Genomic DNA, 27,410 nt, shown 5'->3' with positions numbered 1-27,410 from the left:
AAATTGGGTTGAAACCCTATCAACCACAACTAATTCATGGCCTATTGGAGGATGATCCAGACAGGCGACTGCAATTTAGTGAAATTATGCTGAACAAGACTGAAGAAAACCCAGGAATTTTAGATAACATTGTGTTGAGTGATGAAGCTTCTTTTAAATTATCCAGTCATGTCAATAGACATAATTGTGTTTACTGGTATAGTGAAAACATGCATTTAACATTAGAATAACAGCTAAATCAGCCTGGTGTCAATGTTTGGGGTGGTATTTCAAGTTCTGGTGTTTATGGACCATTTTTTTTTGGACGGAACAATTACAGGAGATAAGTATCTCGAAATTCTAAGGAATCAAGTTGTTCCCCAGTTACAGCAACAACCTAATTTACATGACTTTTATTTTCAACAAGATGGGGCCCCTCCACATTATTCCAAAGGAGTTCGTGAGTATCTTGATGAAACATTTCCATTGAAATGGATTGGTCGAAGAGGTCTAATTGATTGGCTGGCACGTTCACCGGATGTGACCTTTATGGATTTTTTTTTTGGGGAGTGCTCAAGGAAAAAGTTTATAGTCAAAAACCAAGAAGTGTCAGTGATTTAAAAAATTACATAAGAGATGCATTTCAAGAAATTAATGCCCAGAGTGACTTGTGCAAAAATGGTTGTCGAAGCGTAAGAGATAGACTTCAAAGCTGTGTAAATCAAGAAGGAAAACAATTTGAGCATTTGCATTAATAAATAACATTTTATTTTCATTAATATAATTGTCTTATTACATATAGTTGTACGTATACGTGATCTCTAAATAAATGTTTTTTTACTGTCCACCTACTTTTGGCTCACCCTGTATATACATGCTCATATATAACATTATGAGACTTAAGCTACTTAAGACTAAATATTTGTATTTTCATGTTATAGTAAGTAGTCATTACAGAGTGAAAAAAAAGATACTTATATTTATTTCCTTTTTTTTTTTTTTTTTTATGATGGTTAAGTGACAGGCCCCACGTAATTATAGAAAATAACAAAATATAAAGTCTTACTGAAAACAAATGATTGAAATATATTTGGGAGGTTATAGAGATTATACAAATACTTGAGATGCTTGGGATCATAACATGAAATCACTTTGCACTCAAACTAGTTGAAAAAAAACTAATTTCAGAAATAAATCTTCAGTAAAAATATTTCATTACAAAGTATGATATTTTGAATACAAAAAACACAACATAATCTTTACTAAAAGTCTACCAAATTGTGTGAAGATACACATGCTGTATCAAAAGTTATAAAGCAAATACTTAATGTGGGCAAGTGTGTACATAAACTCATTATACTGAGCCCATTGTAAAAGGGTTAAAAGAAGATGGTTGAATGAGAATATGTAGCTTGTCTTATTGAACCCAAACCCTATTGGTCTTGCTTCCAGATGAAGATTCCTCTTGATTTTGTTTGCAGAATGTTAGCTGAACACATTAAATGGTTTTGTAACTGACCTTTGTGGTTGTGAATTCTCAACTGTTGCAAGACAGCATTTTACTAACTATAGCTATGGTATGACTTGATCCAGACTTCCTTTTGTATAATTCTAGTACATTAACTTTATCTATATTTTTGTTTTCCAGTAACATTAAGAACATGGGATATCTCTAATGTGAACATATTTTTATGACCTCAGTGTATTAATATTTTGCATCAGAAAGGACTGTTACACACCCTTCCCAAAAGTGGCCAGTATTTGGTATTGTAACACTACCTACAAAATGCCAAAAGATATCAAAATATAGTTTTGATACACACCACCCTATATTGACTTTATATATCAACTGCGATTTCCCGATCTGCACATTCAAAATCACTTTAAGATAACATATTTAACCCTGTATATGGTGTACTACCTGATATGGTGCATTTGCTTTCCAAAGAAAATGATGATTATAATCAGAGGTGTAGATCATGGGGGGATGGGGGGTATAGTGCATACAATCCCCCCCCCTACAGTTTGGTCTGTTGAATTGTTTTATTGCATCACAGACCTACAAATTGTGTGTTTGTTCTTGTGATTCTCGTGTTCTTATCAATTGAATTACATAATTAGGTCTAGATGTAGGCTTTTTCAGTAGCCGAAATGTACATCTTTAATATAGGCGTGCTTCTAAGCTTTTTGATCTAAGCGATAGTTCGCAAGTATCAGTCAGTAGGCCTAAGTATACACGCAAGTATCGTGGCAACAAGATTACTCTGTGACTGCATGTTTACAGCTTTCAGGTTCACGTAATCAGAGATTACCAATTTGCAAATTGAACAGTCCACATAAGTGGTCAAAAATCATCCACCCCCCATTGGGTGTGAAAAATCTACGCCCCTGATTATAATCCATAAAAAACAACTAAAACCACCTTGGATAACTTAGAAATGTATGATGACTTTAATGCATACAAATATTGAGCTGTAATATTATCATATAGGATGAATTAGTATACAAAACTACATTGAAACCCTATAATTCCATTTGAGGTATACAGATTGTTTTTTTTTTAAATGCATTTGGAAGTATTTGTAGCTTTTACCACTGTAATTAACAACTACTTTATAATTTTAAAACCTGCAGAATAACACCCAATGAAAAGCAATCAAAAATGCTTTTAAATATCTACTTGTACTTTAGCTTTTGCATTTTTCATAACTTCATGCAGATACTGAGCAGTCTTGATATTTATATTCAGAGCAGTTGCTGATGTAGGTAAAGCAATACAATGATCCTCACATAACCGTAAAAATAGCTTTACACATTAAATATATCTAAGCTTTATACCTCCTCCAAAACAATGTTCAATGTATCAACATTGCTGGAAATGATTTTGGTTGAAAAGAACATCTAAAGAAAGCAAGTTATAGTAGCCAAATTTCAACACATTTCACTTGTATATAAATGTGCAGCAAGAAAGAGAGAGAAAAATTACCTTTATAATCAGTCACGTAATGTCGAAGATGGCGGCCTGAATATAGAATTTTTTCTCTAAATAAGTCCAACTTATTAAGAAATAATATCTGCAGAGAAAGAAAATAAAAACTAAGCATAATTTCAGAAAACAAAACTGTATTTGCAACAAAAAACATAGGAATGAATTACACTAAATAACTACATTTACAAAGAACCAACTATGGATAGTTAATACCACTCTATAATAACCTAAATACCTTAATAACACCATATTTACATAAAATTGTCTGATCAAATCTCTATTTTGGAAAAATTTTTAAAAAAGAACAGCTTCTACTTTAAAAAAATTAAAGACAAAAAAGAAAATTACATTTCTTCAAATATTTAGTAGCAAATACTTTTGCATAGAATAAATGCAAAAGGTAATCATGTATATGTATATTCAAAGGATTAAAAGGAAAACAAAATTATGTTAACAAGGACTGCGTTATCATATAACAATGCAAATATACATTTCATGTAAATATGTAAAGGTACTTACCATTGAGGTGTCACAGAAAAACCTGTTGTTACAAATAGCAGAGAAAAGGTTCATGCTTTCCAAAAGACGGTTCTGTATTGCACCATAAATGGAAAAAAAAATTCAAGAGTTAATAAGCATACATACAATTACTTTTCATTAAACACTTTTATCTAAACATACTTTTGGTTTTTATTTATATAATACAATAAAACAATAGGTGCTCAAACATAAAAGTTTATGAAGTCAGTGGCCTGGTTTTCTTAGCTTTTATTAGGCTTACCAAGGTCACCAAAAAAAATTGTGCTTTTTTACAGGACACTCAGCAGTTATTCATTTTGAAGTATGGCTTAACCTACCCCTGGTTAGTACTTATTCTAACTAGTGTTATTCTCTTCATGAATGGAAAAATATTTTTCTCATTCAGGTTAAGAAATCACCAACAAGCTACTCCAGTAACGTAACATTTATATAGTCTTTCTTACCTGTAAAAGAAGTGATACTTTAAACATACCTTCAAGCTAATTTTAATCTCTATTCAAATAATGAAATATATAAATGGTATATGAGCTCACTCTGTGTTGAATGGATTTCTTTTACCTACAGATTTATACAGAAAAAAGTGATGTGCAAGAAGAAAATCACAAAAAGGCCCAAAAGTACACCATCTTGTTAGTTAAAATTTTGTACAACTCTTATTTATAAATAAAAAAATATGATAGTGGTTTACCTTTTTTTTTTACAAAAAATAAAAATTGTTTTAATATAATTATCAGCATTATTAATTACACTTGAAAATACCACTACTGCTTTCAAGTTTGGTCATCAGGTCAAAGAAATAAGCTACAATTTTGGTTCATGATATCTCCAGGACAGCATTACCAATAATCATAAATTATAAATATTGATATTTATGTCTAAGATGCCTAAGATGTCTTTCATATATAGACAGGTTTATATTTGATTTTTTAAACATTACTAACTATTTTATTGATACAATATCAGTTTAATAGAAATACTCTGATGAGTATTTACACTTACAACATTTGGGTCTTCCTGCAACATCATATCATAACCACTGAGGGCGACTACAAATAGGAGAGCTCGAACATCATCAAAGCACTGGATCCACTTTCTCCTTTCTGAGCGCTGCCCACCAACATCAAACATTCTAAGAAAAATTAAATAACATTTTGGTTCACTACATTTGTAGAGAGTAATTCTTATCTGAAATAATTCACACTATAATAACAAATAAAAAGTTTTCATCCATATATTTATGAAAGAACCCTAATCAATCAGTTCTTAGAATCAGTGGCAATTTTAACTGAATTACAATGAAGAAGAAACTATAAAATTTAACACTTCATGCTTTTTCTTTTTAACTGTACTGTTCTCCCCAGCTCTTTATCCAACTGAAATAAAAACTTATATCAATAATAATATTAGTTTTCTTTGATGAACCTATATTAAAAGTTCAAAACTAATTAGGTGCTCACAACTTAAGCAATAACTAAGTTACTCATTTTGATGACACAACACTAGAATTCCTCAATTCTTAAAGATTTTTTAACCATTTTCCTCACAATTTTTAGCATAAAGTTTTTTGCAAATTGTATGACTTTATATCTCCTACTCAATATCTAGATCTAAATGGAATATTTTTATATTCATACAAAAATCTTAATTGTAATTAAACATGTAAATGACTTTCTCTTCAGTTTATATTATCCTTAACAGTGATTCATGCTCCAAAATAGAACAGCCTTCAAAACATCATTTTGAATAAAGCAAGCTGACAGCATAGCTTACTTACAGTCACCATATTTTTGAATGCTACACAAGGTGGTCTAACACTGTCTGCAAAAATATTGTTTAATATGACTGTTTAGAGACTGAGTGTTGTGGAAACAACTTAGACTAACAATAATGTCTGCAAAGAGATTGTACACCCTGTAATACTACACTACTGCATTCTTGGCACATACTGGTCTAAAATTTATCTCTCTTTCCCTCTTATATACTGCATAGCCTTAAATATTATTTATTATACCAAACACACAAAATATTTGTATATGCTCAAACACTGTATAGTCTTAAAGACTACAAAATAACATACTGGCAAGACCTGCACTAATACTAATTACTTGAAAAAACTACTTTGTAATTCTTAAATACAAGCTAGGTTACAAGTTAACTTTGATTGTATGAAATTTTCTAAGAAAAATATTAAAGCAACTATAACTATTTATTCCTTTTTTTTTTACTTTATTATGAAACCTAAACAAAATTAATTTTTAATATTTTGGTTATATAATGAAACTGAAGCTACTTGTCCATATAAAACATTTGTGTTTACCACTTCCAAAATAATCCTTGTATTTAATAAGAGGAGCACTAAGCACAACCTATTTCAATAACTGAATAAACTAATATAAAGATGAGTCACCTCAGACATGAAACATGTATATTTTATTTACAACTATTTGCAAGTGCAATTATGCCATGGAAAGATAGCTGTAGTAACTGTTACTCTCATTTCTCACAAAGGATATTTCCTATAGCAAGATCATTAAATGACATAATAGGAACCTCCAATGTTCTTCATGGAAAAATAAACATTATATTGCAGACAATTTAGAAAAGCAAAAGATTAAAAATCACACCCAAAGCCAATCTACAGTAATGTCCTCTTCTGTAAAGAGAAGGTTAAGAAGATAAAATACAACAATGTAACCCATCACTCAAATCTAACAATACTGATTACATTTTCTGGTATTATTAGCAAAATAATTACATTATTTGAAAATTGTTAAAGGTTCACAAGCCATTTCATGTTAGCAACTAGTTTCATGAGAAAGATGGTAAAAAAAACCCAGCTAGAATTCCAGTAATCCAATTCAACCACAAGTCCTTTGATGAAACTTCCAATAAACTCTGTACCTCAAATGCTTAAATGAGGTCTTACAAACAAAAATCTAAATTCTAACTAAGTTCTTTGTTTAAGATGTGTGGTGTAAAATTGATCTTGTCATTTTTTGCATAGATTTGTTACAATGAAAATGGATATCTGGCACTGGTGCAAAATCACTGTCATCAGACAGGGTATAATCAAGGATGAAGAAGTACTTCTAAACACAGCACTGAAACTGGATCATCGTTCTTATAAAATGTAATTAACTTCAGTACAGAATGGAGTTTGGGTGATTAAGTAAAAAGTATTATTAATGTTATGTTTAGATCCTAACCTGAACACCATATCACTGATTTTGAAATGGGTTTCAATAATTCCATTGGTTCTGACCCTTGCTCTCAAGACATCTGTAGCTGTTGGCATGTATTTTTCTGAACATATCCTGTCAATGTTTTCAAAAAGACTGAAACAAAAATATATAAAATAGTAAAAACCTAAAAAAAAGAGAACTGAATGAAAAAAACAAAACTTAAAAAGTATAAAACAAATTAAAGATGTATAACTTATACAATTAAAGTACCATTTCCATAATCCTTATAAATTAAACATATTTAAACAGATTGTATATTCTGTAACAGCATTTTTAATTTATTCAAAGTTATCTCCAGATGAATTGGACAGAATTATAATGGAATAAAACCTTTTAATTCCCTAGTTGTTAATGTGTACAAAAACTGGAAATGTTGAGATTGCTTACAATGAGCTACATAAGTGACGTTACAAAGCATTTCAACTTAATGATAAATTTAATATCCTGAAAATGAAAACAAAATCTGTATGCAACCAACAAATTCTTATGTATAATTTAATGTTTGTTAGAAAGGCAAAAAACAAGAATCTAGCCCTCACATTTATGCACAGTATAGTCAGAATTTGTCAAAGTTTAAACACCGCATAAAATGCATGAATGTGTGTGCATTTTAAAAACTTACAGATGCTCTGCATGTGAATTTCACTCGCTGCACTTTATCAGTAAAATCAAGACAAAGAAATCCTTAACTTTAATCAGTAAACTTTAAAATTCAAAGCTCCAGTACCTCATTACTCACTCATTGTTTTCTCAACCTATCTTTAGCCAAACACCCTTAATTCAGTAACATCTTGATACTGAAACCAATATAATTTTAATGAGCCAAAAAGTAAAAATATTTCTTATCTGAAAAATACAGAAATCTTCTGTTCTTAATCTGTTTTATATTTCAAAAGCAGTGGTACACATGATGTAGACTAAAGCTGTTTGCAGATATTAATATAAAACAGACTCTATAACAAATTTTTACAGACACCAGAATACACAAGCAATAAAACACACATGCCAAAAAATAAAGAACAGTGAAAACCCCAATTTTTAACATATGAGAGGTGTAAACACTATAGACTACAAAACAAATATAAGTAGACAAATTGGCACTTGTCTTAAAACAAATATATTTCTTTTTGAAATGTCACTTTAGCAACTACAGGACTTGAAGGGTTTTTTTCCTAGGAAATACTCTACTGAAAATTGAGAAGTTAATATACTTTAATTAACAATTAATTTTAACTCCATTTTAAACTTCCTTGTATGCTGTATTGTATTTTTGCAGTGTGTATCAAAGACCTTTTACACTTTGAAACTCTAACTGCTATTAAAGAGTTGAGGTTATAATTTCTATGTTAAGAAGGTTTGTAACTTGCTTTAGCTTCTTTGGCTCAAATATATTATAATTTTAATCATCACATTAAAGAAAAAAAATGACTTGCATTTAGAAATACCCATGATGTGTATAATGGTTGGAAAGTGTAACGTCTGACATAATAAAAATCTCACTTACTATATTGCAGAATCATTAAGTTCATATTCATATCCTCTTGCCACAGCCAGTCTTACACCCTTATCATTCCATAAGTTCTTCAAGGAGTTGCTAATGAAGGGAAGCATGATGAAGTGCTCATCAAAACAACACTGGCAGGATAAAATGGTCTGAGCATGGTGCTGAGCAAAATAACACAGAAAATTTATTCTTAATACTATATCTTGTTTTGCAAAATATATTTTAACAGGTACTGAAATGGCACTGTTGTTTAGCTCTTAATTTTATGTCAACTGTTTTTAAAAGTTTTTAGATGAGAAAACTTGCTGCTCTCTTGTTTTTTACTTTTTATATCTATTGTGTTTTATTTGAAATGATGTTTACATAGTAAACATTTCTTTTATAATATTTGTCTTATTAAATACTGTAATTAACTAATCTTATAACAAAAAGTATTTGCATAATTAAATTAAAAACAGATCTTATGTATAATCGGAGACAATGAACCAATCAACATCTCCTATTTGAAAGACTGTTTGTCTTAAGTAATCCCTTAATTATTGTTTCCCTACCAATTTACCCATCACTTAACCTTGTTTTAAAAGTAAATTTGCCCATTTAACAGAATAATTTTTTTCTTGTTACCGTTTTTTACAGGTTATTCTTGGGTGAGCATTTATACAATTTTTGTATAGTATTTCTTTATATATTTTATCTTGCTTATAAAATTATACCAATATAAATTACAACATTTAAGCATAAAACAAAAGTTAGTTGTGTTTTGTAGCTATAAACTTGTGCATTTATTAATATTTACAACTGGCATAAAATACCTTTACTCCACTGCATTTTTTATAAGGTTCATTCATGATCTTCAGAGGCCTCAATGTACCAATCAATTATCACCATTATTGTAATTACTTCTATAGCTCCTCTAACGTACCAATTCCTTAACTGGTTTGTCTATTACTATTTGCCAAACTTAATTCAACTCTTTTTAAAAGTAGATAATTTTAATTTAGCTTCCCAGATTTATTTTTCTCTTCCTGTTTTTATTTGAATTATTTTAACTCTTCAAATTCTTAAATATTATGCAATTCAAATTTTTCTTCCTAGTTCCCAAACTGAGTTCAACTCATTTTCAATTCTCAGATTTGTATTTTTATTCCCATGTTTATTTTGAAAAAACAGTATATGGAAGCAAACCTTGACATATTATTCATTCAGAAAGTGAGAAGTAGAAAAAAAAAACTTTCCCACAGACCTTCAGGAAGCAGAATTATTAGGATTAAGTATATAGGGCAAATAAAACCAGTAAAGCTCGAGACATATTTGAAAAATAATATTCAGGTGCATGCTCTCAGAATCCCTTTAGTATACACAAAGTTTCAGATCTCTAGGTTCTTCCCTCTTGGAACAATGGTGATCAGATAAGAAACACAGACAGGCTCTTTTATTATTATCAAAAAAAGTATATCAGTATATATGCAAAGTTTCAGATGTTTAGGCTCTTACCTCTTTGAGCTATGGTGATCAGATATACACAGACAGACTCCTTTATTATTATATATGAACACATTAGTAAATCATAAAGTACAGTAGTAATGGAATTTAAGTTTCTTGATGATGAGAAACCCACTTGAAATAAAAATGTGTCTCAGAATGGCTGGTTGTAGATTTACTTAAAACAATTTTAGATTTTACCAATTTTATAGTGTTAAATGGTAATACCTTTAAATATTAGAATAATAAAGGTATCAATAAATTATTAGTGTATACCACATGATCATGACTGTTTTATACTATTATGTACTATGCAATTATTTACCCTTCTACTGTGTGTATCCTACAGCGATTATCAAACTATACTTCCTTTCTCAGTCTTATTACAGCTCAGTCAACATTTAGACTATGGCAACATACTTCAGATTACACAAACCTCTTTTAAGATATTCAGAATTACAATTAATTTAAAACACTCAAACCTAAAAGAAAACTTCAAAGTTGAAAACCAGTATTTTTATATCTGTGTTAAGCCTATCTTCCAATAACAATACATTGTTTAACTTAAAAGAGCAAATAAACAAATAAATAATGATTGACTCAGATGACGTGTTTGTGTAAATATATCCCAGTCTCATAATTTAAGTTTGTAAAATGCAACTTTCAAGAAAACAACTATCAAGCTAACATTTTAATTATCTTGGCTTATTTTTAACACTTATGAAGTTTAGAAATAAATCTTAGCATTCCTTTATTTTTTCCCACTTGAAAAGACATACAAGGTTTGTTGAGCTTCATATTGAGGTTTTACATTTAATTTAAAATAGATAACCTTTCAATGTACTAAAAAATTGTTAAAAATGATTGTTTCCTGAGGTTAAGTATGGCATGAATTTTCAATATGATTTTAATTCTGTTTATCATATTAATACAGGTAGACTTCAGTACAAGGTTGAACAGTATAGTATTTATTTCTAACATAATTTAGCATAAACAGAAAGCTAAGAGGTTTTTGTTGTAATTACCAAGTCTAAGATAGAAGGTAATTTAGAATCACATTTTGAAATAAAATTTGAACAAATTTCATGAAACTTTCTTATTCATAATTTTTAAGTACAATTGTCAAAGTATACAAAAGTATACAATGCATACAAAAAAATAAATTACATCCTCACTACAACATCTGATACTTTTTAAACTCAAATACTGTCTCTTCTTTACATTTGTCCTACACATTAACTAGAAAATATCACACCAGCAGATTCTCACCAGTGTCAAAAAGCTCACATTATTTCTAATTCATTAAGTGCTCCATGTATTCTTTCCAAGCTTTAGCTAATGAGAAAATGACCCAATAAATAAAATCTATAACTACTAGGTCTACTCCATCAACTTCAAAAATTTTTGTAAACTAATTATAGATCCTACACTTTTTTTGCCCCTAACAATGTACGAGCCACACGTATAAATGTAAACAAAAATAACATCAATATATCACCAATGTTTTCCCTAAAGAAAACAAGTGATTTTACCAATGTTTTGGTCATTTCCTTATATTGAGTGTTGTTATAGACAAAAAAAAAAAATGGCTCTAAACAACATGAGCCACATGTAGAAATGTAAACAAAAATAGCATCAACATTACACTAATTGTCTGTGTTTTTCCTAAAGTAAACAAGTGATTTCACCCATGTTTTAGTCATTCCTTTATACTTAGTGTTGTAAAAGACAAAAACAGAAAATGTGAGTGCATTCTTTTAATGTTTTCTCAATTGGAATTTGCTAATTACTGATGTGGCTCTTTTCAACAATGAAACACCATGTCACGGTCATAGTCAATTATGTTCAGATAGTAATTGTATTCACCGACAGTAAAACCCTTCCATTATGTGAAATTTTCTTAACTGTGGTCAGTTTTTGACATATGGGTGTTTCTTACCTTTTGTTGCTTTAAAACCTAAGGTTTTACATTTTACCATGAAATTTCAAACATATAAGATATATGTGCTACCTTACTAAACAAATGTTACATTTGTAATCACATTCATTTTTTTAGCTGACAAATCAAAACCTAGTAACTTTAAGAAACTTGCTGCAAACAAACTATATTTTCATCACCTTATAACAAATTTTGGGTAATTTTAGCACTCAAAATGAAAATTTTTAGGAATACTTAAAACCATGGTTATCAATGACTGAGTATGTTGATAAAATTCATGAGCTTTGATCAATGTGCTAGTAATGTGCTTTCTCTCCATACATTGGTATTATAAACAGACCAGAAATTGAGAGAGTATGATTTAACCTCAGGAAAATAATGGTGATTAACATACTCCTATTCCAACCAGTCTCATAACACCTAATTCTAAGAAGGCTATAAACTTAACTGAGACCAAGGGGTAACATGACCTGACTCTGTGTTGTGACAAGATGCACCACCTGATACTGTCCTTATACAAGGAAATTTCTACTATTTACTATTTTTGGTTTATGTATATATTTTTGAAAATTTATCTTAAGTTTGCAAATCAAAGAGACATGTTCAGTGGGATAATTTCCAAATAAAGCTTTCTGGTAATTTTTTATGATTCTACATAGAGATTTAAACTCTGAGATACCTGAAATCTGAGTTGTACATCTGCATGGCCAGTTATACAAAATAATCTAGACTATGAGAGTGTAAAGCCCATACCTCTATTCAAAATCCCATATAACATAGCAGTGGCTGCACATGTTGCACAATACAGTACCTAATTCTATAAAGCTATTTGATCTGCAGTTTTCATGAGTTTGTTACTACAGGTTGCCAGGAAGGATTAATGAGGCTAAATGTGATACCTAACTGAACACAAATCATCCTACTACAGGAGGAACATAATCTGACCAATCCCTTAACCTCTGCCACTTTCTGTCTGAATACTATTGAGGATCAAGTTTTTTGGAAGTGTTTTTTTTTTTTATGTTGAAACATTGGGCCCTTAATAGAGAATATTAACAATATTTTTATATTTTATATTTTAAATATAAACAATATTTTTGGTTTTAACTTGAACACTGGAGTCTGGTCCCTTCATTGATAAGCATACTGGCTGTTAAATATATGCCTTTTACATTATATTTATGTATTGTCTTAAGGCCTATTAATTTTTATCACATTTTCAAGACTTATAATTATACTGGTTCATTTGTATTGGAGTTTTACAAAAGTTTTCAAAACATTGGAATTTCCAACCTGAACAGAATTTTATGTACACATGGGTTAAATGGCCAAGTAAGAGACCATTAACTTCAAATTATTAACCATAGCTAACAGTTCAAACTAACAAAAGAGCTATATCTGGTTCTATGAATGAAATAATGGGCTTAAATGTCAATTTTATCAAGTGTTTACAGCATGAAAGTGCAAAACATATTCAGCATCAACACATCTAAAGCCTAAAACTAATAAAACTAGCACAGCCATGAAATAATTCAGACAGAAAAATTGTTTAGACATGCTCAAAGCCAAGAATCATGGGCACAGTCTAAATTGTCTAATTGCATCCAATGGAACAATGTTTTTTTCTTTATTGTAAATGTCATAAAAGCAAGTCAGTATCTTTAAAATTATTGAACATTACCTTTTTTCCAAAGATACAGTGTATCTATAACAATGTAAATACATACTAGCACATCCTCACATGTGAATCTGATCCCAGTCTTCAGTTACTTAATTACTCTGATGAAAAAATTGATTATCAAGTTCTCTTTTATTCTGTTAAATCATCTTCTTCCTTTTAAAATTACTTCATGGATTCTGGTCAAACCTTAAGATAGGTGGTATTTATTGTCCCATTTATATTTTAGTAAAAACAGTTTGAAAAAATTAAGAAGTTATAGTCTAATGCCACTGAATAACAACACTCAAAATATTTAACATATGATCACTGCTGATTCTAAAGAGTAAATGCTGTTCACTGTTAAGTTTTAGTTACCACAATTATACAAGTACTCCCAAATGCATCTTTTGTCTTAAAATAACTTCCCAGGATATGCAACATTTTCTATATCAATTGAAAATCAGGAAAATTTTTTTCTTCAATTTTAGAAACTGTCAGTTTAAACATTCTCTCTAAAGCTATTTGACAAAGAGAAGACTAATTGGCTGTGCCTATTACTCAAACAATTATGTTTTGGATAGTTTTACAATGCTAAAAGCTATAATAAGTAATTATCTCATTAATTCAAAAATTATCTAAATTTACTGAAAACAATCAACTTCAAACATAAATTTAAATTCATTCAATTCATGTGTGTGTGTGTGTGTGTGTGTGTGTGTGTGTGTGTGTGTGTGTGTGTCCAGCTGATAAGGTAAGATATACCACCTAAAAATACTATCACACAATAATAGACAAAATCCATACTCTTAACATTTGTTTAGAATAATTTTAAACATTCTTCTTACACTTAAATATAATTTCTTATTTTACTTTCTATCTAACATTTTTGTAAAACGTTTGTAACAAACTTATAAAAAATATACTTACTCTGTTTTTCACGGTTTCTAAATTAATTCACAAAAGTCCCATTCCAGTTAACACATATTTCATTGAACTTAAGAGGTTGTCTAAAACAGTTGGCTGAAAAAAAGAGTAGAAAGTTGAAATAAATGCACATGAATTACAACTATACATCAGTGCATACAAGATTCTTAGTTCTTTCAATCATAAGCATAAATGAAAGCCACTGCAAAGTCTACAACAGAAGTTATCCTTTTACTACAACAAAATGCAAGTAATGTAAAATATAGAACATTTAAGAGTAAATGTGTTCTCATCAAGAATTCACCTTTTACACTGTAATTACAGATTGACTTCCAGATGGTCATAGCAAACTGAAAATGTTCCACAATCCCACTCATATATGCATATTAAATTATTTTTTCATGCTTTTACCTATCACCTTAGAAATCTATATTTCAAAGTTTGTGGTTACAGCCACAGTAGGTCTTCCATACAACTTAAACTTGTTTCATCTTTCTTTAATATATCCTAGTATTAAAACCCCCAATGTAGAAGATGGATAAAAATAAAAATAAAGAATGGAGAGGATGTAACATAAGTACTTTTGAGAAATCTATTTTTCGTCATAAATGTAATACCTAAAATAACCTTAGTCCTTGAATCACTAGTGACAGATGTATACTGTCAATGAAGCTTAAGCCTACTTCTTTACATTAATGGTACTACTACATTAAATAATTTCTACCTGATTAAATATGCCTAAGAAACGAGAATAGTAGCACACAAAAAGCAGAGAGACAATGTCCTATAACTATCATCTGGCAGATAACTGAAAAGCTTCAGCCAGTTTATATACTTTTAAATATGTAACAACTGCTTACTCTGAGAAGTCAGGTGTATTAACTTATTGGTGTTCCTTATTACTATCATATTACTGTTAAAACATTTGAGAAATGTGACAATGATTTCTACAAGGTAATTCATTTCAAAACATCAGTTAGAAAATCACTTGAAAAGCAAATAGCAATTTCAAGCTTAGAACCAGGTGCAAAAGTAGCATTAATAGTGATAACCCTGGACCAATGACTTAAACATCTAAATGATCCCAATATACAGATGGTTACAAGAGTCAAGTTAGATGAACTCATTTCAAGTATATCAACAAACAGACAGTTCAGAAGCACCAGGACAGGAGCAATCATTTTACTGAATGCAAAAGATAACGTACTGCTACTGCATAGCATATGATGACTACATTACTTGTGGAAGATTATCTATAAAAAAAATATCAGTAAATTATGAAATTAATCAGTACTTCAATAAAGAGCCACATAATTCACTGAATCAGGATACATTTCTACAAAGAATGATAAAAGAATTTTGTTTACAGAGTCATGAAGCATCACCAAATGCATATTTCTGCACTCCTGCAGCTTATATCAACAGTTTTCAACTGCATAACTTACAGTAAGCAGGCTAAACTGTCATTTCTCCCCAAAATATATAGATACATTAATATTCTTAAGCAAAAATGTGTTAATCAGCTAATGATACACAAAACACATGAATAGTTTTGCCACCACATACCTTCATCATAGTTTATTTCTTTCATAATGAGTGACATTTTATTATATCATGCAGTGTTAACGATAAAATAAAAATATGGCTATATACTTTTGTAGTTATGGAATTTTGGATTTTCTTCAAGAAGAAACAACTGCTTGGGTTTGTAAAAAAAGAAAAGAAATAGGCCAAGAGTAAACAGGTTATATTTTTTATTTCAAGGAAAGGAGTGGCAGCTGTATTATAGTATGTACAAAAAAGTAACAATTAAAATGAATAAAAGGATTTGTGGGTTGTTCCATTATTTTGCAAATAAACATAAACATTCAAGTTTTTTGACATTGTTTTTCATACATTGAACTTCAGTACAATACAATATCTAAGAGTACAACCAGACATGCTCCTTGTTTTGATTATTTAGATACTACTGAATAAATAAGTCATTTGATCTAAATTCACTTGATGTCAGTGTTTATTGGCTGGTTGTATTTAGCAACTAGTAATGTTAAAATATTATGCCATCATTTTATAGTAACTCCATGTGCACATGCTTTTTATTCTTGTAAGTGTAAGAGCAGGGACTAGCATCTGAGCAACCACATACACAAAAACATTTGTCTCTGTGTACTTGAGAAGCCAACCAGATGAAATTCTCACTACTAATCAAAGGTTTTACTTTAAACTAAATTTTAAAACTAAACTTGAATACTCTTAAAAAATTAAAAACAAACAGCCACTAGAGGAAGGTATTAGTTCATATAACAATACTGCATTAACTTCCAATATAATTTCCAAACATACCCTAAAACTTCTAAGTTCTTCCTCAGTGAAGCCATCATTGTGAATAATCTTCATCTGTTTCACCAATGTACTCTTTCCACTTTCGCCTGCTCCTAGAGTAACAAGTATACATAATTAGAAAATGGTGATACAATATAGGAATAGGAAACACATGTACAGAGAGTATTCTAAGCATGAAGTTTCTTAAATGAGGAGTTCAGGCTATGGAGGGAAGGAGGGAATTACAAAAAATGTACAATATGTTAACCACTATTTTGGCTTTGTATTAAGACTAATTTCGAGTATGCATACTTCAATGTCTGTGTGTGTGTGTGTGTGTGATGAAAAATGTATAACTAATATATTCAATGTATCAAATATACCATTGAAAAAAACATGCAGGAGCTGAAATCAAACCAACAGCATGATGGTTAAATGAGCTGTGAAGCTCTCAATTTTGGTAACTTGAAGTACAGGGTGTTCATAAAGTCACTGTGCACTTATATATTTATTAACAGACATGTTTCAATATAGAATACAGGAGGTAAATATGAATGACAATTATAAACAATGTTGAAAGTGACAACTGTTGGCATCAATACAGGCCTGGATCCTTCTTATTTTGTTTCTAAACACCACTATCAGTTGTTGGCTTGAAATAGACTGAATAAAATATGATTACAAAACTGCACAGTGACTTTCCAAACACCCTGTAGATTTCACAAGTCTATACAATGGGATATTACACATAATAGGCTACATGCACATGTGACAAACTAGGAATTAAATATCCTTCAAGTAAATAAGTGTTTCATTTATAACACATTGAAACAATTTCAATTTTTGAACAGCCTGTGATGTTAATTTTTATCTTCTACATTATACGTTTTTTCAATTACTTAAAGAAAATAAACAAAATTTTACCAATAAATTATTTACTTTGTATGCATGGATATAGTTATTATGGTATAATATTAGCCCTCAAAACAACCAATGGCATGTGAAAAACCTGTAGTATTTTATGAAAAACAAAGTTTGAAGTCAAATGTGGAAGGAAAAGTAATGTACATGATTTCCCTAATTATACAATAGGAATGTAAAGCCTAATTGTGAACTCTGTCTCAGATAATGCTAAATTTATAGCTTTATGTTACATTTCATGATAGAATGACAGCATTGACAGTTTTCTCTTGACTACATCACCAGTAAAATACAAGTCTCTTAATGTAATTTTAAAATAAAAATTAATTTAATCCTGTAAATTTGTTTTATTTCAATTATCCTTTCACCATGGTGTCCGTGTTCAACCAGTAAAATAAATGCTTTTATATAAGATCTTAGAGATAGGAGGTGCAGTTATGTCTTATAGATGCTGTGTACCACCAGTGGCACACAACATCATTAGCATATTAAGTTTTAAAAAAAATCTTAAAATTTTTCCTTTCAATTTAAAATGTAATATATAAACTCCTTCTCATATATTTCAAAAATTCATTCAGTCTCTTTCATGGTTTTGCCAGTTATATCTAAATTGTATGAGGAAAGACTAAAATTAAGTAGTGAAGTAACACTACAATTCAAAATTCCACTTTTAAGTTCTAATATTTTGTAAACACTTAAAAATATTGATAATTTCAAATTTAGTACCTTTTACACTGAATAGATTTAACTAATGAAACATTTGTTTTAATCAAAATGTGATTCAATACCAGAAGTAGCAAACACTGATGAGCCAGATGTAATTTCATTTTGGATTACTGAGTAATTTAATATTACAGACAGTGAAGTTTATTGATTTATTTTACAATAGTTTTATACATTTTAGATACTTTATCACATCAAGTAAACACAAAAGTTCAATTCTCTTATTTGAAGAATTAAAAATATCAATGTTTGAAAGCAAAGTTGTGTTTTTACTGCATTCTGCTAACACTGAACAATACAACTTTTTGTTATTAAGTATCATTTTGATTCTGAATTTTGTTAAAATTTAATATTGACTAGATAAATTATCATTTTTGCCACAGAATTGGAAGATCAAGATATGCACATCCAACACTTTTTGACATTATAGTTACTGTGTCCAAATCTCCATATTACTGTTTAGTTAAAGCCAAATGATAACCAATGTGGTCTAGAGCATATGTAATATACACTGAAATGACATTGAAAGGAAATTTCTTTGTGGCTTATGTATGTCTTATTGTATGAAAGTAACAGTGATGTCATTGCTTTTTTTTATGTTTAACCCTTTTCTATTTTCACAAAAATCTTTAATAAAAATATCTCTTTAAAAAATCAGATTTTTCTTATTCAAAATACTTGTAACTTTTACTAAAAGTCTGCCACATTTTGTGAAGATACATATTCTGTATCAAAAGTTATAGTACAAATACTTAACATGTACAAATGTGTAGATGAACTCATGTATGTTATACCAAGCCCTAGGTGTAAGGGTTGATATAACATTTGCACTTTGGTTAAATTGTACATATTGATGTTGTTATTGTTTCCATTAGCTTTTAAAACAAAGAATCCTTCTTGAATACTGAGGGCTCTCTGAGAGTATTTTATGCTAGCTGAAAAAGGACAAATCAGTTATATGAAAATTAGAATTACATTCAAATTGACAAAGGTAGTTGAAAAGTCTCTATTCAGGAGAAAATAAGTGTAAATTTAAACTTTACACTAAACAAGTTTTATAGCACAAAGCTAGACAATTGGCTATCTGTGCTGTGCCCACCATGGGTATCAAAACCCATGAAGGACCTTCAAAATATGTATTTATGAACAAGTGGAAGCCTCAGTCAGAACAAGTCAAACATTTTAAATCCATACACAAATGGAAAAAAATTCTTTTTTCACTAATAATTTCAAAAATTAAACCTCACTTTCAAATAGTTATTACATATCTAACAAAAACTTTAATAACACCATTCAATTCACAAGTTTGAAAAATACTTCAGCTGTACACAACTTACAGAAAACAAACCATAATTCAGACATTTTACCCACCTAGCAACAATATTTTTACCACATTCCGCTCTTGTTTTGCCAATTCAGCAAGTTGACGATCAATCTCCTCACTCCTCAAACGAGCTCGACGTTCCTCTTCATCTAAACTTAGGCATGCACCCATAATCCATTCCTTAAACCTTCAATAGTTGTCTATCTATAACTATTATAGCAAAGGTTAAAACAAAATTAACACTTTCTCATTGAATAGAATAAGCAACACATGATTTCTAAATACATCAAGTCTTAAAAATAGAATTATTACTTAGCAAAATAATAATTTCCTAGACTGAAGGAAATATTGCTAATACCTGCTACTTTCTTTTCACAATGGAAATGATTAACAAAATTACATTTAATTTAGCAAACCTTACTACTTGACACCTAGTTTCAGCTTTAAAAAAATTCATATAATTTTAGTTTTTCTAAGGTTTTTTATAATGTAAAAGGTTTGTAAGAGATTGTTTTAAAAACTTAATTTCATCTCACAACTTGAATTATTTTATTCTTCATCAAAATATTGCATATTACTTAGTCAGATTCAACTTCAATAATATTGGCATATTTCTCACTTCCTGCTACAAATTATTAAAACAGAGCAAAAACTGACAAAGGTTTTATAGGTGACAGATTGGGTAACTTCAATTTTTCTAAATATATTTTTTATCAACATCAATTTATATCTAAGTGCAATTTCTTTTCAATAAACATTTCATTTATGGCACCTGTTTGAATACAATAAACTTGATAATAATCTTCAGTAAATAAGGATTTGAATCAGACTATTTTACTGTTGCCTAAATCATTAAGTTTAACTAATGAATAAAAAACATTCTGTAGCCTTGAAACACATACTTTCACATTAAAACATTTAAAGTATAAAAAAATACCTTTTAATCTTCTCATCAGATTTTTTATTCATCCCTACAAGTGTCATAAGTAGTCATTTTCCCACAAAACCAAAAGTTACAGCTCACACCACTTACTCCATCAGTTTATAATCTTGCTCTATGTGTACATACTTTAACATTGTTTGTAACTATTTTTAAAGTTCTTGTTTCATTGATCATTGTCCAAGCCACATCAGAGGCAAATTGGTATTAAATAACCAGTCTGAGCAATAGCAATAACAGTGGCCTAATAATTTTTCAATAGTCCATACTGACTAAATAAGAATGTGTCAAATGCACCAGACAAATTATCATTACGAAAGAAAAAAGATGGGAATAAAGGCTTGTAGTAATAAGAATGCTAACAGAAAAAAGATATCACATAAGAAATAAGAGATTTTTTCTTGAAGGATTTTAGTTTTACAGCAAATATAAAACTACATTTTAAGGGTACTCAGAATGTTTCTAAAAATATATTATAAGTGTGTAGTTTACATGATATAATCCTCAGAACTGCTTAGAAGTTAATCTCAGAACATATTTCATTTCAACTTTTCATTGTAAATTACACTATAAAATATTTTTAGTTAAAAATTGTTGAAACATATTCAGAATATTAACATTTTTCTTATCTAAATTGTATTTCACATAAACATCACCTCTTGACAGAACTACTAACTAGTACCACTACAAAACATTTTTAAGCATGCATCAAACATTGATCAAAACTTTCATCTCTACACACATTTATAATTGTATTACAGCTTTCTACCATCTGAAGGGCATTTGCAATAAACCATATGAGCATTGTGTTTTAATACAGGCTCATTCTTTTTCACAACACTACTTTTTCCAAAATGTTTTCATTAATAATTATAGAATTTTGAGCTTCTTATTTTAAAATTTTAGTAATGTAGTCCTTCTTACCTGTATCTTCATCATTTCAAAAAAAAATATTCAAATGTTTAAAGAGTTTACTTAAAACTGCTATTTTGAACAATACTAATTTATTTCTTCTTTTAATCAAATTATTTGGTCATGTGTTTCAGAGTCTGTCATACAATTTCTTTGATAGCACTATTCCTCCTTGTACACTCACTAAAGTAGTTTTATTTATTGCTAATAGGAAGGCAATAAAGACTGGCCCAGTAATTATTAACAGGTGTAGGGGTGAAAGTTTCATACAAGGCTTGGTACATGTACAAACATTTTATTGGAATAGTGCAAAATTATAGCTACCACTTCTGTAAAAAGATGAGTAGTGATGTGACAAGTACTACTTTAGAAGGTAATGGCCAAAATAAAGAATTATACAGACACATGGTACTGGAATAGATCTATTTTTCAGCATGTGATCAGGTTCTAATTCTTCAACAAAAATGTACGAATACTCCTATTGGTAAAATTCATACCATAAGAGGTCTTATACATCATGTAATACTGGATCCAACTTAGCAAAAAATTATCTCTGTAATAACAGCAAAGTATAGGAATATTATAAAATTTGAATTGACAGAAACATGAATAATGAGTGTAATAAAAGTATCAGCCATAGACCCATAACTGAACATGTGCAAAGTTTACACACACACACACATACATACATAAACTGGTCCCATCACTTATGCATTCTTTTCCAATAAATTTCATTAATTAATTTTTCTACTAGTTTTTACAACAAAATGAGAGAACACTGTATACGGTACTCCAAAATCATTTCAGGATGAATATAAATGAAAAAAATATTAATAAAAATCCATTCTTTTGCATTTCTTTTAAAGTCATGTTCTCTTCATAAAACATTAAGTACTATACACAGAACCAACACTACCTTACACTCTTTAACTAGTGGGGAATGAAGGGTGGAAATTCACAAACACATGCACATATATAGGGTGACCCATAAGTCCCTACCCATCCATATATCTTATGTATCCAGTGTATCTGTGTGCTGTCCCTCATTCTCACTGCATAATATTATGCGACTCCATGTTCTGCGAATCATTTTCTTCAACATGGGCTTACATCGGCCATACTTCTCTAAAAAAAAAGAATCATTTATAATACATGCGTAATTGAATATAATATAATAACATACGGATGTGTAGGGACTTACGGGCCACCCTGTATATATTCATAAATACAATTTTCTCCATACAAATCCTCTCATTCTATAATGTGAGAAAGCATATACAGCCAACAGGTACTCACCAAAATGCGAAAATGAATACGACATTGTCATGTATACAGAAAACAGAAGCAAAATGGCAATCTTTTACATACATGTATAGCCTTGGGCTTAACCCTATGAGTACAGATACATTGCTGTTCCTCCATTTGTTATTTTATGTCAGTTTCCTACAACACTCCCTTATCTTCTGCATAGTTAGTAAAATATTCTAACATTTACAATGAAATACATTTGTTCTAACTCTATATGAGGGGCTAAGACAAGTTTTCACAACAGAAAATGTGTTAAATAAAGTGGTATAAAGATAATATATCCACATTAGAATTTTTGTTCTTCAATGAGAAAAAAAGAAAAAATATAGATGATTGGAGCAGCAACTTTGCAGGCATTTCCACACATTCATCTCTGTTATTATAATGTACTATGTAGATTACCTAGGACTATTTGCTAATACTCACACATAAGAGAAACAAAATAACCTGGAAAGATCAAGGCTTCAGAACAATATTAAAACCAATTTCTGTCAGGATTAAGAAAGAAGTATAAAAGGAAATGGAAAATATTCTATAAAAAATACAAAACCCATTATATGAATAACTGTACCTTTAACTAGTTATCAAAAGCTTTGTAAATATATGTTGCATATAACACAGAATGCATACAAATATAACACTAACAAATTTTCTTAATTGCTTATGTTGTAAAAATAAAGAAAATGGCCATTATTCCCTTCAAACTTTGCTTTTGTGACCTGGATAATGAAATTTAGAAATTAGCCTATTTTTTAGGTAAAAAATGAGCAAATTTGCACATTTTCATTTACATAAGGTCTAAATAAAACATGTGAATCAAGATTTAAATGTATTTATACTAAAGTTATACAAAAATGAACAAAACTGTTTAGAAGAGAATAGTTTTTCGAAATTTGCGAATGTAACATAAATCATTTTCACGTATCAGTCCCCAAATATAGTCTCCCACCATGTTTTTGTTATATGCTCCTAGGTCACAAACGCTAAGTTTGAAGAGAAAAATAGGTCTTTTCCATTTACTTTAGGCATAAACAATCAGAAAATAACACTTTCTGCCCAGGAAAAAGAAAAAGTAAAAATTTTGTTACATACACCCTTGTACAAATTTATTGAAACAAATGGTCATTTTACAATATTTTCAGCATGGTGGCCGGTGTAGGCTTGCTGGACCTGCTGATTTCCTTTAATAGTCATTTTTTCACACAACAGCATCATTAGCTGTGTTTTGCAGTACAATCGATCTATTTTTTGGGATATATGATGAAATTTTGAGGAATATTACGTCATTCAAAATTGTGTTAGAAGGGCAAGGAGACCAGTCAAAAAACAACTTCTTACCAACTCAATGAAGAAAAAACGGTATCAATGGGGTCTGAAATACAAGAACTGGATGCAAGAACAATGGAGGAAGGTGTTATTTAGTGACGAGACTAATTTCTTCGTATAGGGTCAAAGAAGTCTGCATGTTTGCAGATCTCCAGGTGAGAAACTTTGAGAATCTCATATCAATCAGTTCGTAAAACATTCCTTAAAGAAGATGTTTTGGGGCTTTTTCAGCTACTATGGCATCGGAGGCTTACATATCATAGAAGGTATGATGCTAGGACCACAGTATATCGAAATTTTGCAGAGAAGAGTCATTCCAGAATTGCAAAAGATTTCCAGACGGATCTAGCATTTTTCAGCAAGAACTGATTCTGTGCCACACATCGAAATTTGTGAAGAATCTTATGACTACATCAAAACGTGTGAAGAATTTTATGACTACAACGTGAATAAAGGTGCTGGACTGGCATGGAAAATCTCTGGACTTAAGTCCTATTGAAAATCTTTACGCGATTTGTAAAGAAAGACTTCAGGGAAAAGACTGCACTACAAAAGATAAGCTAATTGAGATATAGTACCACAATCCAAAAATTAGTAAAGATTGCAGTCAACTCATGGACTCAATGCCAAAGTGGACTAATGATCATCTGAAAAATAAGGGCGGTCATATCATGTATTAATTTGAGATTAAATGTTGGATTATCAGAAACACAAAAGAACTTGTAATTTTCCATCTTGTTTCAATTAATTTGCACAAGGGTTTAGTGTAATGTGCAAAACACTTATCATTGTGGTTGACAAAAAAAAAAGAAAAAAAGACTGCATAAGCCATACACAAAACATAAATAGCTTATGCTTTTCACCGTGAACCTACAACTGGAACATCAAGCTAGACATAAAAAAACAACTGTAACAATAGGAATGTAATTAAAAAGCATGCCATTTGTTGTTTCATTAAAAAATTGTGAAAATTATGCCGTGTTTAGATTCTGTAATAACTTCCTATATTGTATACTCAACTAACAAAGAACACTAAAAATGTCTTGATGTATAAGCTTCTTTGGAAATTCCTCAGAATACCAATACTCACAATACTGATCATGCATTAATATTTATATATCCAGATATGTCATTGAATGCAACATTGGAAATATATTATCATCAGTACATTTTTTCATACACATTATCGATACCTGTACAGTATTGGAAATGTTGATATTTATAGAAAACATTAATGGATGTGCCACTAAAAAGATAAAATAATACTGTATATACAAATATACACATTTCATACAACAACTTATTTTATTCTTTCTTTTAACTATTAAGACAATGTAAAATTAATTGCTCTTTACAGAACTGGTTTCCGATGTTTCACCAGTTCTCTTCACCTTGTACAGTGATGTTTAGATTTTATCTTAAGTTTAAACAGTTTGTTCTAGTTGATAGTTATTGTATTATTAATAGATATAAGAAAGATCTATCAAAATTATCTAAACACTTCTAGAATTTAAAATTTAAAACAGAACAAAACACGAGCTTCACAGATTATATAGTTATGTAACAGCTATAAGGTCTTACTAAGTTAAGCTCCACATAGATATAAAGCTTAATATTACATCCCAGGACAAAAAGCAAATCATCATCCTCAAGCATATTTTAGCCATTAAGTAGTAGAAGTTTCTCTTCACTTACTTTATATATTTCAATAGTTACTAGAGATAAGGTATCTAGAAATTATGGATGTTAGAATTATATTTAAAGCAAAGCACTAGAAACTATACATACTAAACATTAATCTATTTATACTACACTACAAGAAGCTGTATGTATATATTAGTTATTAGTACATATGAGTGTGTTCTTACAGTATGCATCTTAAAAACATATATATCATAAAAAATAAATTTATAAGCAACTACAGCTATTGTTTATAACCAATATTGTTCTCAATTTTTGTGTGAATAACTATATATTCAAAAACGTTAATTCATTGCAATTGCTTTATTAATTTAACACCAAACATTTCTATAATTAATTATGTAGAGAACGTAGATTACCATTTCGTATAGATAATTATCGTTTACTGTACCCTTACTGGTGTTATAACTGAACCATAATTTAAGTTAGAGCTAAACAAACCCCTACATTATACAAATTCGTTTGCTAATGGGCCACTGGGGGAGGAAATGTACTACCTACTAGGTACCTAATATAAAAATAAAACACAAAATATAATTTTTTAACTATGCAATGATGTTACTAGAAGTAGTAATAGTTTCTAGTGAAACTTCTAGTAATAACATTACTACATTCTGAACGTTTCATATACTAATAAAATAATTAGTACTAAGCTACATTTCGTTAGGCTTAACAACACCACGCTACTACTAGTACTAGGCTTAAACCGTTGAGTCTCAAAATCACTTATGATAAAAATAACAAAATACCTTTATTTTAATGGTGGAAATTCCGCACAAAATATAACGAATGACAAAAATTAACAAGAAGTTTCTGTTACTGATATTTCCTCATTTAATATTCTACTTCTTAGAACTTACAACACATTAAGACATAATAACGATTTGTTAACATACGCTTGTACACGTTCTTTAACGCCATCTATGTTTTTAACATAATTTTTACCAATGAAATCTTCTCTTTATTTTTGCATTTAATACAACAAAAAGTTAAAATAAAAACATTACAAAAACTAAGATAAATAGAAAGGATCTATTGCTCCATCCAGGCCCTCTCTCCAATCAAATTAAACTAAACTTTGAAAATTACTCAAAGCCACCCTCATCATTCAAATATTTTTCGAGCTTAAATTCACCCATTCACAACAATTGTAGGTAGACTAATTTAAAGGTCAACTACCCTAATAAAAAAATAAAACTTCCTAAGCAGAAAATGACTCATATCATACCCAAATTTATATCTGTGTCCTTTATTCTCACTATTCGCAAATCATATTAACCTGAAAAAAATTCTGCCAGTTGTAAGTTTTAATGAAGAAAAGAAGGGCTTGTAATGGAAAAAAATCATTTTGATTTTTAGGTCTCTTGGTAATATTTTTGATTTTTATTAATTTCGTAATTATTGTTTTATAGTGTTGATTTTAAAATCGCGTATTTACAATTAGTGTATTAGACAGCCTCAGAACTACTGACTTGCACATATATATTATAGGGTTATGGGGATTTTATTTTTTATATATTAAGACTTCTTGAACAGACGTGTTTTCCTGATATTATACATACAAACACACACGCACACATATAGTTTATTAAGGTGGTATGCGAGTTGCATTTCTTATTTTTAGACTGTAGTGTAAGCGCTTGCCCCAGCATAGCCAAGTGGTTAGAGCGCTTG

At 29.7% G+C, this 27,410-nt stretch overlaps 1 protein-coding gene across 1 annotated transcript in view; it reads right to left on the bottom strand.

Annotated features, from left to right (window-relative positions):
* Positions 1-26,119, bottom strand: part of LOC143225928 (guanine nucleotide-binding protein G(o) subunit alpha-like) — a 38,221-nt gene extending 12,102 nt beyond the window's left edge. The window contains 9 exon segments of the mRNA XM_076456181.1: positions 2,966-3,053; positions 3,488-3,559; positions 4,508-4,637; positions 6,715-6,843; positions 8,255-8,415; positions 14,263-14,355; positions 16,603-16,694; positions 19,597-19,759; positions 26,096-26,119. Coding sequence (XP_076312296.1) covers positions 2,966-3,053; positions 3,488-3,559; positions 4,508-4,637; positions 6,715-6,843; positions 8,255-8,415; positions 14,263-14,355; positions 16,603-16,694; positions 19,597-19,720 — 889 coding nt within the window. The 5' untranslated portion in view covers positions 19,721-19,759; positions 26,096-26,119.
* Positions 26,120-27,410: the final 1,291 nt, after the last annotated feature.

The sequence above is a fragment of the Tachypleus tridentatus genome, chromosome 9, assembly GCF_004210375.1.
Source record: "Tachypleus tridentatus isolate NWPU-2018 chromosome 9, ASM421037v1, whole genome shotgun sequence".
Taxonomy (NCBI): Eukaryota; Metazoa; Arthropoda; class Merostomata; order Xiphosura; family Limulidae; genus Tachypleus; species Tachypleus tridentatus.
The sequence above is the reverse complement of the archived record's forward strand: the minus strand, read 5'-3'. Positions and strand labels throughout refer to the sequence as shown.